Source organism: Terrapene carolina, unplaced genomic scaffold (genome assembly GCF_002925995.2).
Source record: "Terrapene carolina triunguis isolate 2854851 unplaced genomic scaffold, T_m_triunguis-2.0 Scaffold171, whole genome shotgun sequence".
In the NCBI taxonomy this organism is placed as follows: Eukaryota; Metazoa; Chordata; order Testudines; family Emydidae; genus Terrapene; species Terrapene triunguis.
The window spans coordinates 4,612,975-4,629,487 of NW_020664522.1; the positions used below are offsets into that span (position 1 = coordinate 4,612,975).

The 16,513-nt window shown below is 37.8% G+C and overlaps 1 protein-coding gene across 1 annotated transcript in view; it reads left to right on the top strand.

Moving 5' to 3' along the window:
* The window catches only part of KCNQ1 (potassium voltage-gated channel subfamily Q member 1), a 549,152-nt gene that overhangs the window by 204,258 nt on the left and 328,381 nt on the right, over positions 1-16,513 (top strand). Inside the window, exon 11 of the mRNA XM_024209178.2 lies at positions 5,521-5,641. Within this exon, the coding sequence (XP_024064946.2) occupies positions 5,521-5,641 (121 nt within the window). The remainder of the gene's footprint in view (positions 1-5,520; positions 5,642-16,513) is intronic.

A 16,513-nucleotide genomic window follows, 5' to 3' on the forward strand; every position in this document is an offset into this window, starting at 1 on the left:
AATGATGGCAAAACAACATATTTTTTAGCTAATCTCATTCTTGGAAACAACCGAACCATTTTGGCTGAAACTTCCCCAAGAAATTCAGCCTGAGGCAGACACCTAGTATGGGAAATTTCAGCCCAAATGGTTAAAGTTTGGCAAGGCTATAAGCAATTGAAAGCAGGTTGTTATAATGGGAAATGTCCACCTATAATATAATGTACTAAAGAGCCAAAAAAACGACAGGAAGTTACATTATGACCTCCAAGGGCCAGATTGAGTCTGGTCCTTATTTGGCTATACTGTTGTGAGAGGTAGCGCACAAGGAGACTTATCTTGCTGGAACTTGTATGGACAGTGGAAATGTCAGGCAGAATTACCTTCCCTACACTCAGGGGAATAGAAGGGAGGCTCCATCCCTATTCCCTGGGGGCACATGGCTCCACAAAGGGGACAAGGAGAAGGCATAGCTATGGCCACACCATGCTGCAGAACAGGGTAGGTGCATGAGGGAATATTAATCTACAGCCCATAAGAGTTTAGCAGTAGATCTTCTTCCACTGTGCATGGGAAGGTAGAGGGAGGCAGAATGCCTCCCCTTCTGGGGACTTAGTTTCAAATGATACTAAAAAGAGGCAGAAAATACTCATCAACGCATTTTACTTATATTTAATCAATAGTAAATGAAAAGACATGCATTAAAACTCCTTTCCTCAGTGGTTTTCCCTTTTTAATTTTAAAGATCACAGGTGCAACGCAGACTTTGCATTAAAGACAGACATGTTGCAGTCTCTCCAGCTGTCTCTTTTTTTCTCCTCCTTTTTCTGTCTCTTGTGTGCATCTTTGCTGTGACTCAGACCGTCAGCAATCCTGGGCATCTCTTTCCGCACAGCAGTCGTCCTCCAGTGCTCCTCCTTCTCCAGGTAATGCCCCCATTTCAATGATCCGTCTCCTTTGCAACTGCCAGTATTTCAATCTTTGCATTGCAAAGTTTGGACTTTGCCCATTATCTGAGGTAAAATGAGGTTTTACCCCTTCTCCCCTACCCCGCCCCCCAAAAATGTTGATTTTTTTTCCCAGTGGAAATTTTAATATTGAAAAATTTCAGCTGAAAACCAAAATATTTTGTTTTTCAGGCATTCCGGTTTTTTAACAAAAAATCGAAATGTTCCACAGAAAGCAGACACTATTCTTTTAGTTGAAAAACAGTTAAAACGGAAAAATTTAAACCAGCCCTATAAAAGACTTAACCTATTTGCCCATTGTATGTAAGCTGATAGTAAAATCATAAAATCCGAGTTGATTTCTTAAAATATCTTCTATTAATATATTGTAAAACATTTTTACTACAGTACTTTGGTATCCCTATGCAAATACCAGACTGTTGGAAAAATTCCTGTATAAATCTAGTGCTTGCTCCTTCAATCATTGGGATATTTAGGGTGGCAGAGACCTGTAAGTTTTCCAATTCTAATGGTTATAATGTTTTCCCTACAACTTAGACTAAATGTTCCTCGCTGCCTCTCTTGTCTATTTTGTGCTCTGGTTAATTCATGAACATTGATTCCTTTCTTTACAAAAACATCCTCTTTTTCTTTTTTTAAATATCTGTAGACAGTAATATCTAATACCTGAGAGGAAGCATATCCAGTGGTTAGGACCTGGGTTTCAAGTCCCTGCTCCTCCATAGATTTCCTATGTGACCTTGGGCAAGTCATTTAGCCTTTCTGGGCTTCCATTCTTCATTTGTAAAAACCTATTTCACAGTGAGAATAAGTACATTAAAGATTGTGAGTTGGTGAGATATTGCCATATAATTACCTCATATAAGAAGACCAAGAGCCAACCATTTACTCATTTTATTTTTTTATATCTCACATTAGGCTTGTAAGGATCCATACCATGGGGGCGTTTGAGCAGGGGAGACAGTAATTCATGGTTTTGGTACAGATTTTTTTTTTTTTAATTTTTGAATTTATCTGACCTTCTCCAGAGTTCATTGGACTGGAATTAGGACAGATTTTTCACTAGATCAGGTTTGCTTCTCCCTGCTTAGAGGAAGCAGTTGTGCACCGGCATTGGGGAATAGGAGTGGGTGCTTCAGACCAGGACTGGCCATGAACTGTTCCAGAAAATTCCAGGGGAAAGAAACAGGCAATAGCTTCACTTTAAAGTAAATATAATGCCCATGTTATTATCTTCTTGTTACTCTCAGGAGAGAGTGTATCCTTATATTTTTCAAATCAGGTGGGGGACAACCTTAATTTCTTCTTTCCTTTTTCATCTGTCATTTCTGTCCCTTTCTGTCTTAAACAGAAAAGCAGTAATTGTAACAATCCAACAATTACAAATCCTCTTGCAAGCAATGTCTCATGTGGGTACGGTATAACAAGTGCTTGGCAAGCACTGCATGTGGCTTTAAGTTCGATAACATTGTCGTTAGTAATCAGAATGTGTGAAGAGACTTTTAGACTTCTCCTTAGGAAACTGGTGAGTTTTCATCCACACCTGGCAGAACACTGAATGTTCAGTATTTATTTAGTAACAGCCAAAGAAGTCAGTTTAACAAAAAATATTTAAGGCCCTGTAAAGTTGTACATTTTCAGCTGGAATTCTTCTGCTCTTTTTCATAACCTCTGTCCTGACTGTGGCTGTGTTAATCCAACGGATATTACTCAGAATAAAAAGCTGATGCTGAAGTTCGCTGCTATTTGCTATATAATTCTCATTGCGTTAGTGCCAATATTGGTCCTAGAGTAATACTGTGGTCAAGGAACCCTGCTTTTAAGCAGCTAGTACTGGAGTAAAACCTTGCTGTATTTTTAAATTTTTCCAGATGTTCCCTATCTTGCTCCTATTGAAGTCAATGAAAGCAAAACCCCCATTAAGTTCATTGGGAGCAGGATCATGCACTTGATCTACTCCTTACAAATAAAATGGCCAAGAATTGTGAGTTGATCCCCTCCCTACACTTCCTGATTTGGGCTAGTCATCGAAGGAGGTGTAAATTGACATCATACTTTAATTTCAGGGTTATAAATCTTCCGAGGCCTGTGTGCATTGTGAAATGTTCATGACTTCTGGGATACAAGGCATAGCGGACCTGTGCCTTTAGTTAATGCTCCAAAAAACCTGCATTTGTGTTTATGTATTTCTGTGGTGTTTATTTTACTTTGTGTTTTAATCTTATTTCTCTGTGTTGCTGCTTGCTGTCAAACTGTAAAGTGCCTTGACAAGTATGAGAGATGCTCTGTAAATGAATAAATAAATGTTTCATAGAATGATATAGCTAGTTGCCCAGGATACAGTTGCTGTAAAGTGGCCGCCACTATCAACATTTATTCAGCTATTAAAGAATGTTGTTTGATGTTATTTCCTATTATTTGTTTGTATAACATCGTGCACATTTATGGTGCTGTATAAATATTATAATAAAATGTGACGTATAAGGAAATTTTATCACTGAGTCCTAATCACGGGTAAACATTCACTTTTTAATGTCTGCCATTGTAATTATACTCTAGAAAGTTGTTTTAAGGAAGAAACATGAGGTAGAAATTAATTTAAAAGAGAGAATTAAATTCTGCCATGGGTTATGCTCATGTATTGTTGCCTGAGCATAAATAAGATCGGGAAATGGTCCATAGTGTGTCAGATTCTTATCAGACAATATTTCTTAGTATCACATCTAAAGTATCCATCACTGTAGCATCTGAGTGTTCTTTATTTAAATGCTCAAATATGAGGGACACACACAAATGGGAAGTAGGTCTCTACTCCTGTGCTTCCCAGAACAATGATCATTTTAACACAAATGGGCCTGAGCTCCACCAAATGGAAAATTTTGTATTAGCTACCTGAACTGGAGGTTCTTGCACAGCAGCTTCTCCTTTGCTATAGGATTTGGCATTAGGGTGTCACATGAAGGAGAATCTGGGGAACTACAGACTAGTCAGCCTCACCTCAGTCCCCCTGGAAAAATCATAGAGGTTCTCAAGGAATCTATTTTGAAGCACTTGGAGGAGAGGAAGGTGATCAGGAACAGTCAACGTGGATTCATCAAGGGCAAGTCATGCCTGACCAACCTGATTCCCTTCTATGATGAGATAACTGGCTCTGTGGATAGGGGGAAAGCAGTGGACATGATACATTTTGACTTTAGCAAAGCTTTTGATATGGTCTCCCAAAGTATTCTTGCCAGCAAGTTAAAAAAGTATGGATTGGATGAATGGACTATAAGGTGGATAGAAAGCTGGCTACATCGTTGGGCTCAATGGTTAGTTATCAACGACTCAATGTCTAGCTGACAGCAGATATCAAGCAGAGTGCCCCAGGGGTCGGTCCTGGGGCAGGTTTTGTTCAACATCTTCATTAATGATCTGGATGATGGGATGGATTGCACCCTCAGCAAGTTCACGGATGACACTATGCTGGGGGGAGAGGTAGATACCCTGGAAGGTAGGGATAGGGTCCAGTGTGACCTAGACAAATTGGAGGATTGGGCCAAAAGAAATCTGATGAGGTTCAACAAGGACAAGTGCAGAGTTCTGCACTTAGGACGGAAGAATCCCATGCACTCTTACAGGCTGGGGACCGACTGGCTAAGCGGCAGTTCTGCAGAAAAGGACCTGGGGATTACAGTGGACAAGAAGCTTGATATGAGTCAACAGTGTTCCCTTGTTGCCAAGAAGGCTAACGGCATATTGGGCTGCATTAGTAGGAGCGTTGCCGGCAGCTTGAGGGAAGTGATTATTCCCCTCTATTCGGCACTGGTGAAGCCACATCTGGAGTATTGTGTCCAGTTTTGGGGCCCCCACTACAGAAAGGATATGGACAAATTGGAGGGAGTCCAGTGGAGGGCAAAGAAAATGATTAGGGGGCTGGGGCACATGACTTATGAGGAGAGGCTGAGGGAACTGGGCTTGTTTAGTCTGCAGAAGAGAAGAGTGAGGGGGGATTTGATAGCAGCCTTCAACTGCCTGAAGGGTAGTTCCAAAGAGGATGTAGCTAGGCTGTTCTCAGTGGTGGCAGATGACAGAACAAGGAGCAATGGTCTCAAGTTGCAGTGGGGGAGGTCTAGATTGGATATTAGGAAACACTATTTCACTAGGAGGGTGGTGAAGCACTGGAATGCGTTACCTAGGGAGGTGGTGGAATCTCCATCCTTAGAGGTTTTTAAGGGCCGGCTTGACAAAGCCTTGGCTGGGATGATTTAGTTGTGGTTGGTCCTGCTTTGAGCAGGGGGTTGGACTAGATGACCTCCTGAGGTCTCTACCAATTCTAATCTTCTATGATTCTATGATCAGATGTCGAAATTCTTGTGCAAGAAGAGAATTTCTAAGTCTCAATTTGCTTTCATTGCACCATTATCTTGTTTACAGATTTATTCTAGTATCCTTATTTTGTTTTTAAGTCTATCTTGTTTGTACCTTTTGAAATATTATAATATGTCCTCATAAGCAGTAAATCTGTTGAATAGCCCTTTTAAAAACAGCTACAAGCTACTGCTCTAACCCTTATCTGCTTATTTCCTCACAGTGAAAAAGAGTCCTGCATTTTTAGATGTGAACACGGTACCCTTCATGAGGACCAACAGCTTTGCAGATGAGCTTGACCTGGAGGGTGAAACATTGCTGACCCCAATAACTCACATCTCACAGTAAGTCACTAACTATTGAATCATGCAGTCATTGACTTTAGACTAGTGCAGTTGGAGGAGCTGAAATATGGCACTGATAGGGCTATCTCAGATATTTGTGTCAAACTGTTTTACCTTGAAGTTGGCATATTCTGTCCTGAGTGCCAATAAATCTTAATGTTGACTTAAAGAAGAGTTCATTCTTCTGTGACATGAGTTTCTGGTTTTTAGCTAATGTCCATGGACAGCTTGTGGTTGATAGTCTCAAAATTTTCCTAGAAAGATACTTTGTGAAGCGCTCTTCTATTGAGAATTATGTTACACTCAACACCATTCTCCAGAGAAATGTCTCCAAAATGTGTGTCTTGAAATGTTTCTTTCCTGAAATACAGGCCTTTTGTTTTCAACTGTAACCCCTGTAAAAGTGACTCTTTCAAGGTGACATACAGTAGAGAAAATGATCATTTGTGCCCTTTATTGCTGCTTTGTGATGTGTAAAGGTAGCCGGAAAATGGGTTGCACTTTTTGTTTGTTTCCTTTTAAAGGGTTCTGTTTGTCAGCTATGTTAGAAATATTAGGCCCTGACTTCCTATTCTGTGCTGGAGGATTCCTCAGAAGAGTGGAGATCCAGTGGGATTATGATATTACAAGAGAAAATGGATTGAAACCTGAGCAGTTTGAGAGGAGAAGGGATTTTTATTAAGACGGTTTAAAACTCTTCATGTTGTTTTTTGGTTTTGTTTGTTTGCTTTTATTAGCACCTATTTAAGTCAAACTCCTGACAGATGCTTGGGAGAAACCTTTTTCTTCATCCCTGCACTAGAGGACTGAGCGAGATTCTCCCACTCCAGTTCACAGAGTACTTCAGCAAAACCAGGCAAGAAAATTATTAACTGCTACTTTGCCTGCTGGTCTCTGTGTATTCCATGGTGGGTGTACACCTGTACTCCATGTGCCTGGAGTCAGAGAATTCTTGAAAGCAGTGTCCGTTGGTATGCACGTGTGCCTTTGTTCTCCTTGTACCTCCAACTGAGGAGGTAAAGGACAGAGCGGTCTGATCTCCTCTCCAGTTCCATCTTAATCACTGCATGGCCTGAGTCAGAACAGTCAGACCCGGGTTGGGGGACCTGGCCTGACTCAGCAAGGAGGCTGCCTCCTGTGCCATGAGGTTTGACTTAGGAGTGAGGAAATCTGCTCCCACAGATCCCCCATTGGGGTCTTATCGGGAAGGCAGGGAATGCTCTGATAAGCATGAGAAAGACCTTTCTCTAAGTTGACTTCAAAGAGGTCTGATCCAACCCAGCCTAAGTTGAGTAAGATCTTCCTGCTTAGCTCATGAGGATTTAGAATATCTTAAGTCTCAGGGTCATGACAAGAAAGTCCACAAATCCAGGACTTTGTTGGAACCGGACTGCAGTCTGGCAGCAACACTGGAACTGATGGCACCAATAAAAGGCTACCATTGGGAGATTCAACCACTGATGGTACTGGCACTGCCTCTCCTGACTGTGGCGCAACAAACTCTAACTGCTCCCCCTCCCCCACTAAGTAAGCTTCTTTTGCGAGAATGGCAGAATTTTACAGCAAACAAAAGGTCTACATTGTCAGCTAAACTGTTTAAACACTCATGTACTTGTGGGAGGAGAAATGTGAGAATCTTGTGCTGAAAGATTTCTTATTCGCTCAATCAGAAGGAGGAAGTAATAAATTTTCATAGGCCTTCAGGCAGGAATAACTGAGGAGCAAAACCAGATCTGACATTTTCCTTTGCATATTTTGTTTTAATTCACCACACGAGTCATGGACTTGTTTCTTTTAAAATAAGCTTTGGGGTCAAGATCTTCTGAGTATCCTCCTTGGACTTGGGAGTCACTCAGCAATAAAATGGTATGCTTATAATTAGATCAAATAACTGGTGTTCCATTTCAGAAAGTTTTTTTAATTTGTGAAAACTTGCAGCAGAATTCCTTTGCACGTATACATTCATCAGCTGAAGATCCTCTCATTACATCAGCAACCTAGTTTGTTAGCAGCATGCTTGTTTCTCATTTTTACTTCCTAATTCCTCAATCCGAATCTGTGGTATAATCCTGCAGATGCCCTAGTTGTGAGTGCCAAAGTGCTGCAAAATATATCTCTTTTTATAGATTATGATATTGAGCTTCTCTAATGTTAACAATGAAAGAGAGTTTGCTAAAGAAGATACAAATGGGTAGGACTTTTTTTTTTCTTTAAAAAAATCTTGTTTCAAATTACCAAGGATGTAATAGCCTTAGACAATGGATGTTAACAGATTTTTAAAGTTCTGTTTCACTTAGATGTTGTGCATATCACTTATAATGCAATGCATATATGTCCTGAAAAACATAAAGTAGTCCTAAAAATGAGAGGGCATCAGACAAGGAGGATGATTTGTACATTGAAACTTTCACAGTTTTGTACTATCAAGTAATGTGTTGTGTATGTCAAGCAATAGATCTGATCAAACATTTGGGGGGGACGACACCCAAAGAATTTACGCTTGGCTTTGCTAGTGAAACAAGTGGTGTGCTTATGTGGATTATTGAAAAACAAGCTGCTGTATTGCATTTTAGTATATATGTGATACTATGATCCTAAGGCAAGTTATGGTACTACTAAACTTTTGATTGGACTTTTCCTTGCATTATTTGGACACATGCTTCTTTCTCATTCTTCCCGTCAAACACTATAAGGAGCAAATGTATATAAAATTGTTACATGTCATCCATTCCATGTGTAGGACCTGAAAGTTCGGCGTCCGGATATAATGTTAGATGTGAAATTTAGGACTGAGCAATATACATACTGTCTAACAAGTGCCCACTCCACACCCATTGTACAATTTGTGATATAATAAAAACAAAAGTGGTTTGTGGTTACAGATCTTTGTCATATGTATGACTTAAGTTGCCACAGTTGAAAATTATGATTCATTTCCCAAGGGAATGCAGAAATGTGCTTTTTTTATGTATTTGTGGCTGTGGTTGTGAATGTCTTTTAGTCCTTAAAGTCCATTTTCTTTAACATATATTAAAAAAATAGTGCTTCGTATTTAGCAATCTGTATTGATATAACACCCATCATGCAATTATGTATTCCAGAATACATTAAAAAAAATCTAACTATAAAAACTAATTAGTGTGGAAAAGTCAGATCAAACGAAACTGCAGCTTAGACTTTAATAGCAATCCATATTCTGTAGAAGAAACAGCGGTGTGAAGACCATTTCAAAGCCCAGGTGCATAACAAATAGCATCTCTTGATCCAGGGATGCATAGATTTGGAATTAGTAAGAATATGTACTGTTGAATTATAGACCCCTCATAACATATGAGTTAGTTTCTCCAGAAGATTCTGGAAATGAGCCCCAGAATAGATTTTGATTCTATAAGGCACAAAAGCATGAGTAAGACTTGCCCTGTTAATTGGAGACATATGATTGGCAACATACCTGGAAATTGATTTTACCTCAGAGTTTAAAAATACTTCCTTTTGACAGGCAATGTAAATCCTGTGGCAAAAAATGTAGGTTACCTACTGTACTATTAGCAGAAGTACTTGGCAACATTCATATTAAAAGGAATATGGCTACGTTTCAATTTGTCTCACTTACTTTGGATGGATAGTAACCTTTTATACCTCAGAATCTCTAGTATTGCACTTTTTAGCATGCTAGGCATAGCCTTGAAATCTCTTTACAATTCATAAATATCTAAGGTCCTGGCCCTGCAAAGATTTATGCACTTAGTTAACTTTAGGCAAGTGAGCAGTCCCACTGAACTTAATAGGACTATTCATGTGCATAAAGTTAGTTGTGTGTAAATCTTTGTGGGATTAAGGCCTAAATATATATTATAAAAGTATTTCTCTGGAGATTAATAAGCTAATTACTGATGCCCAATTCTATGATCTTTCCGGGGGGTATTGCATAGGGAAGGACTGCTGTATCGGGCTATTTGTTTAGAAAACTCTAATTGAAAAATTCATAAATACTTGAGAAAACAGGTATACAAGGTTAAGTTTGAGCCTCAGTCTTCAACCAAGAACATGGTTAACAAACTGCAAATATAGACCTATAACCAGGCATAGAAATGTACAATACAATTGCAAGGGACAGTGATTCCATTGCTTGGCTCCATCTTTTCATACTTTGAGAACAAGAAAGGCTTCATAAGCAGGAACATCCAGTCTGAGATGCCACAGTCCCTGTGTGTGTGTAGCTGTCAAATCTCACCTGTAAAATGAACCTACTGAGCAGCATAGCAATGTGTTAAATAGAATATTGTACAAAATTATGTGTCTCTTGGATATTTTGACTGGTTACATAACTTTGTGGGCAGTGGTTCTTCTATTTAAAAAAAATGTAAATCTCAGCAATAGTAATGCCATAGTTCTTCTTTGGACCTGTCCTTTTCTTCTCCTCTCTAATTGGCACGTTCCCCTATCCTCTTCTGCTCCTCTTTGAGCCCTGTGATTTGTTTTGTTTTAATTGTACTTTAAAAGAGGGAAAGACAATGACAAAAAGAGTGTTACTTATAGTTGAGTCTCCCCCACAAAGGGACTTGTTCTTGTCATGTCAATTTCAAATGTAAATGTCATTGTAATGCTTTTTTTAACTTCACAAATCACATTAATTGAAACTATAAAAATAAATTTATAAAACTAAGCATGCACAGGAAAATAACCCAAATGAGTGAAACAGATGGGCAGCAGGGAGACTTCTTGTATTGGGTATTTCTCTTCCCTTTAAACTCCATATACACCCTGATATAGTTATCATTTGTGACCTTATTTAGGGTTAAAACAAACAAAAATGATGCTGTGAGTTATCTCTGAAGTGGTTTCCAATTCCAAATGATCTGAAAAATAAGATCATTTCCCTCATTTATTTCTTCATGCTTCTATTTGTTCTAGCTTCCCTCCCCTGCACCCTTTATTCAACAACTAATCAGCTAATGGACCATGTTTACCCAGTTCTGAGTGTGTAAATAGTCAGTGATTTTCCAGTTGTTAATTATAATCTTTAGGTAGCTGACTAAGTCCTCAGTCTTTTCACAGATGAGCCTGAATTAATGGGGAATAGGGATGATTTATATACTCTTTAAGTATACAGGCAACTGCAGGTGAGGTTGAATGACTTGTGAAGAACAGTGTCCGATTGTAAGAGGAAATATAAATGTTACTTGGATGCTAGTTTGTGTAGAGTGCTAGTTCTGTAGTCAGCATGTAATGTATTGGCTAATAGAGCTTGGTTTGAAAAGTAGAAAAAAAAGTGCAGAAAAATTAATCTCTTAGATTAATAGATTACTTGATCCAACCTCCTTTTTGTGACTGGTCTGTACATGGCTAAGGTACTACTGACTCTCTCTTTTACATCAAGTAGAGTAGGCTTATATTTTTGGAACCAAATATCCTGGGTTCTTTCCCCAATGCTGCATGTGCCTGGTTTAGCTGATGACCAATGTCTGTGTGTGTATAGAACATATTGCTGAATTTGAAATCCTGCGAACCTCAGATATTCGGCATGGGCTATATATAACTGTCTCTCTCTGTGATCATATTATTTCTAGGGGCTGCTCCATAAATTATACAAGATCATGGAGATCTCCACTAGGCCACAGTGAGGACTTTGCATTGAAAGTAAAAGTCCAGGGTTCTACCTTCATTAATGTGTGTGAGCAGATGACTATTATATATGTGTCTACAGCACATGGATTCAATACAAGTGGAATTATCATTGCTAGACACATTCAAACATCCTTAAATGTCAATTTCTGAGCTAGTGGTCATGTGATAGCTGTAAGAGTAATTTTTGTTAACGAAAACATCTTGTGTTTAAATGTGAAGTAAAACCTAGTATTAATATTATATGTATAAGTATATAGTGACTACAGGTGAGCAGGAAACAGTCTTCCCATCCCATGAAAATTTTTGAGATCTAGAAAAATGTGTCTCCATCCCAAATTGGGATGAAAAGTCAAAATCTCAAAATTTTTCACAAACTGAAAATAAATAAATAATTGGTTCAGGTCAATTAATAGGTTTTGTTTTGAAAATATCAAAGTGAAACATTCCAGCGATTTAAAAATTTGATTTAATTGAAAATTTTGTTAAAAACAGCCCTTTCCTATAAAAAAAATTCAGTTTTGGATAAGAGGCATTTTCTGACGCAGAAAATTTTTTGTCAAAAAACTCTATACCAGCACTAATAAGGACCATGATTTTCAAAAGTTGGAGCCTAAACCTTGGCTCCTCAGTCTCATTTAGACACCTGAAATAAATAGCCGGATTTTTCAAAGCTTCTGTTGGTCTCGGTGGGACTTCTAGAGTAGTAATGTGCTAGTCAACATGAGTAAGGATTTTAGAAAAGAGCATAAAATGAACACCAACTGTCATAAAAATGTATGACCTAATGTTACACCAATATAAGGTTAGTTTGCTTAAATCTTAGTCTCCGAATTGTGAATATAGTTGTTAATATAATTCTTTGAATGTCTGTCTCTCTGACATTTCTCCCTCTCCATTTTGAAAAGATTATCACAGACATAGAAGACATTAAGGAATGGCTTACTGCAGTTGTTACTTAAAGCAGTTTCCAAACTTATCCATCCATGTTATTAATAATGCCTTGCTTTTTTAAACAGTGATCATTCTAAAAAACCTGCATGATTTTTTTTAACTCCTATTTTGCATTTCTCTCAATTTGGACAATGAAAATGATTTGTCAATTTCATTTCCTAGTTCCTGGTTATCGAGTACTAAGTATAATATTTCAGTGTTCGTGCACTAGTATTTTATTACAAGTATTCTAGTACAGAACATTGCAGTGTTTGGGTTGGTGGTAATATAGGAGAATGTTTCTATTTTAAAAGCAAATGTACAACTGCTTCTATTAGAATTATGTAAAAAAAAGTAATGTTATGGAAACATTTCGGTTGATCTGAGCGTTAGAAAAAGTTTATTTTTACAAAATCTACATTTTAGACCAGATGTGACCTGCCATTATCTCTTTAAATAATCAGTGTTTCGGATATTATAGTGTACTTGTAAATGTAATTTTATAAATAAATAACTGATGTTCACACTTCAGCTATAGGCATGACTTTTTAAAATCCCTATGTACTGAACAGTGCAATAAATACAATAATTACATATTTTAATAAAGTAGTTTTATCATTTTTAATACCAAACATCATCAAATAAAGATGAAAAAAGAATAAAAATTGAATCGTGAATAATCCAAATATATTTTTATTACAGTAAAATACATTTGTTTAAAAAAATCTGGGGTTGGACATTTCAAAGTATAATTAAAATAAAAATAAAAAACAGTGCTTATAGTGTCCGATGGTGGCATAGTTACTGTCATATTATTTTTTTTTGTACTCTTGTCTTTGCCATTTTTTATTATTAGTGGGCTCTGTTTTCACTACCAGTATTTTATCTGTACCTTCGTTTGAGAAGTAAGTGCATAGAGTCCAGCAAAAACAGTGCTCAACTTAGTCTTATATCTGTATCTTTTCTATAGGTTTATCAGTGAGTGGAAACCCTATTTGCATTGATTTGATAGTTCATATTGTAAAAGATTCCTGCTTTCATCTTCCTCTTTTATTTCCAAACGTCCTTGTGAAGTCTGAGCCAATATTGCTTTTTCACTTTCAAGTGGTCAGAGCTAATGGCAGACTTCTGCTGTCACAGGGATTCTGTTTGAAATGCAGCTAACAATATTTAAACCAGGATTTGCAAAGGGCCTGTTTTATCATTAATTGCAGGGCATTCTGTGGAGCAGCAACCAGAGCAGTCACACGTAGACATTATAGTAGTAAGAGCAGGGCTTCATTTTTTCTTATAAGCATGGCTGGTAATTATCCTTTGCCTTTATGCCTCCCCTTATTTTATTTCCTTTCTAAAGACATGTCATGTGTGCTTATGTGTATGTATTGGCCAGTTTTCTTTTTTTCAGCTGTTTGATCCAAAGAATCACTTTGTATCACAATCTCAAACTCTGCACTAAATATTGCTAACAACTTCCATGTATTTAGTAATTGGCCACAAAGGGGGAGACATGTTTCATTTGAGATATTCTGTCTGCCTGGAAAAAAATCTGGACGGGCCTGTGCTTTGGTTAGAAATGAACAGAAATATCTCACTTATGTAAGACTCCAGCCACACTAGGGATGTGATCCTCTTGTCTGTTCCAACTGCTTTGGGGCCATTCCAGGATATGAAGTATCCTTAGAGCTGGCTTAACAAGCCATTTGAGGATTTCCCTTGAATTAGGGGAATCTCTTAGCGGAGTAGTAGTTTGTACAGCACCATTCCTTCCTGGCCCTCGGTGCAGGGGGTGTGATGGAGGAAAAAGATGGAGAAAGTACCCCAGTATCTTAGTGACCTCCGGTTGCCAAATCAGAGTGGCCCTGAGGCGTCTCTAATTTAACTTGGAAACTGTTGGTTGCATCCCCCTGATCTGGGGGCTCTCTGGCCATAGTGGCTTAAAGCCACTTGTCAGTCCTCCCCCTGAGCTGTGTTGAGCGCAGCTTGTCTGCAGCTCAAGAACTGGGCCTAAAACTTGAAATAATGAAATATTTATTTTTAAATAATTGTGCAATGAAAATGTGCCAGCATTTTCTACTAGTATTATTCAGAGCAAATTGTTTGCTCCTCTGTATCAGAAATTACCATCTGGAAATGTAGTTAAAGATCAAGGTTGAAATCCTAGCCCCATTAAGGTAAGAGGGAGTTTTGTCATGGGCTTCAGTGGGGTCAGGATTTCACCCCATGGTTTGAAAACCTTTTTCAGGAAAACAGGGTTAGGTGGGCTGTGGGGTTGGTCGAAGAGATCTACCAACTTTTGTAGCTTGAACTGCAAAGGTATATTTGGAGCCTGCTACATGTTGCATAGCCGTATCAGAGAGTTTTAATTCTGTCTTATCCCAAGTTTACTACTACTACTACTAATGTTTTCAGTTATTTGAGATCTGTCATCTAAAATCCTTTACAGATTTTATTAATTTGTTTAATTAAGCCTTTTAGGAGGTAAATAGTAAGTATCCCCAGTTTACAGATGGGTAAACTGAGACACAGAGATGTTAGCATTTATATGCTATTTTTCACAGATTATTATATTCACCCTCAGCACTGGGGTATCTGAGGCCCTTCCAGTAGAGCAATAAGAAACATGACTAATGTGTTTCAGGAGGGTTGATCTTTCTCTCATCCTCTACAAAGGGGAAAAATTGTATGTGCAGTGTGATGGTTGATTTATACCTACACTGTGCTATAGGGACCATTAGATACTCTAGTCGGACCTTGTGTATAAAACAGGTGGTCATGGAATTTTATTGAGTTATTCCTGTATTGAGCCCCGTGCATTTATGATCAAAGAAATATGCCTTGCACTTGGACTTTTCTTCAGAAAGCTTTCCAAGGGAAAGAGCCAGGACAAGAACCCAGCATTTATGACTTCCAGTCACTTGCTCTAACACTTACCATACCTTTTTCCATCGTGTGCAATGGAGACCATTTTGTTTGGGTACCTTGCTATTATTTACCAATGCTCAATAAAACAATGGATGCATATCTTTCTGTCTTTTACAAAGCAAGCTATTGTGAAATCAAAATTTTGTGGAAAAATGCTAGAAATTTGTCACATATAAATTAAAGAACAGCACAAGAGAATATTAGTTCCCCTGTGTTGTGCTCACCTAGTAAAATATGCACTTTTTCGTATGTACAAACAGTCTAGGCAGAAGTAAAGATAGCTTAGCTATTTCTTTTGTATTGCCGTTGAATGTTACATTCTCTAGTCCCCCAGTGCTGGTATACATCTTGATTGATGTTAAGTAATTAAACCAGACTCCAGCTGCTTAGTGATTCAGAAGCACAGGGCTCCTGTGATGTAATAACAATGAGCAGCTCCACACTTACTAACTTCTATCATTTTGTTTTTCACACCATGCAGAGTAATAAGTGCAAAAACTTTTTGTGGGGAGTCAATAAAAGTGTTCCATTTTTATTTAGTATTTTACTGAGTTAAATTTATGACTATCTTGATCTAGCTCCAGAATTAAAATTAAAAGCATAAATAAAGAAACTTTTTATTTTAGTTATAAGGATAACTTTGTCTTTTACATGTGATGGATACAACAGACTACTTCAAATACTGCATGGTTTATAGCTTTAAGATCTGTTGGGTGCTAAACACTTTTGAAAAAACATGCTTGCTGTGTTCATAAAAAGTTACTTCAAATAAATTGAGCAGGAGGTTTTAAAATGCTTTATTAATTATACAATAAATAGCAGCTTACCAAGCTTGTGACCATAAAATACATATTATGAAGTTACAAAATATGACAAGCAATTAAATAGTGCTAATACTCATGCTGGGTTGTATGCATTGATGTATACGAGCATATGCTATATGTACCAAATTAAAATAATGTAACAAAGATACGTGGAGTGGCTGCGAAGGCTCTGTAATAGTAGTATCTCTTGGATATCAATACAAGATGTAGGAATCCAAATCAATATCAAAATCAGAATATAAACCAAAAGATATTCTTTATCAGCAGCACTTTAGTTTACTATCAGATACAGAACTAATTAGTAACAAAAATTGTTGAACAAAAATTCTCATCTGTCTAATCTGATTGAATAAAAAACACAGTGTGGATTGGAGAGGAGAGTTTTGCCTCTAGTACTGAACAACATTTTAAAAAATATTTTAAACTGTATCTTCTCAGAGAACAAGAAGGATGAGGGACGTGGGCAACAGGGTAAATATAGACATGTTTGTAACATAGGTGGAAAACAAAGCATTACATGTCACCATACAGTGAGAATAGTACATTTAACATATTATTGCTCTAACCA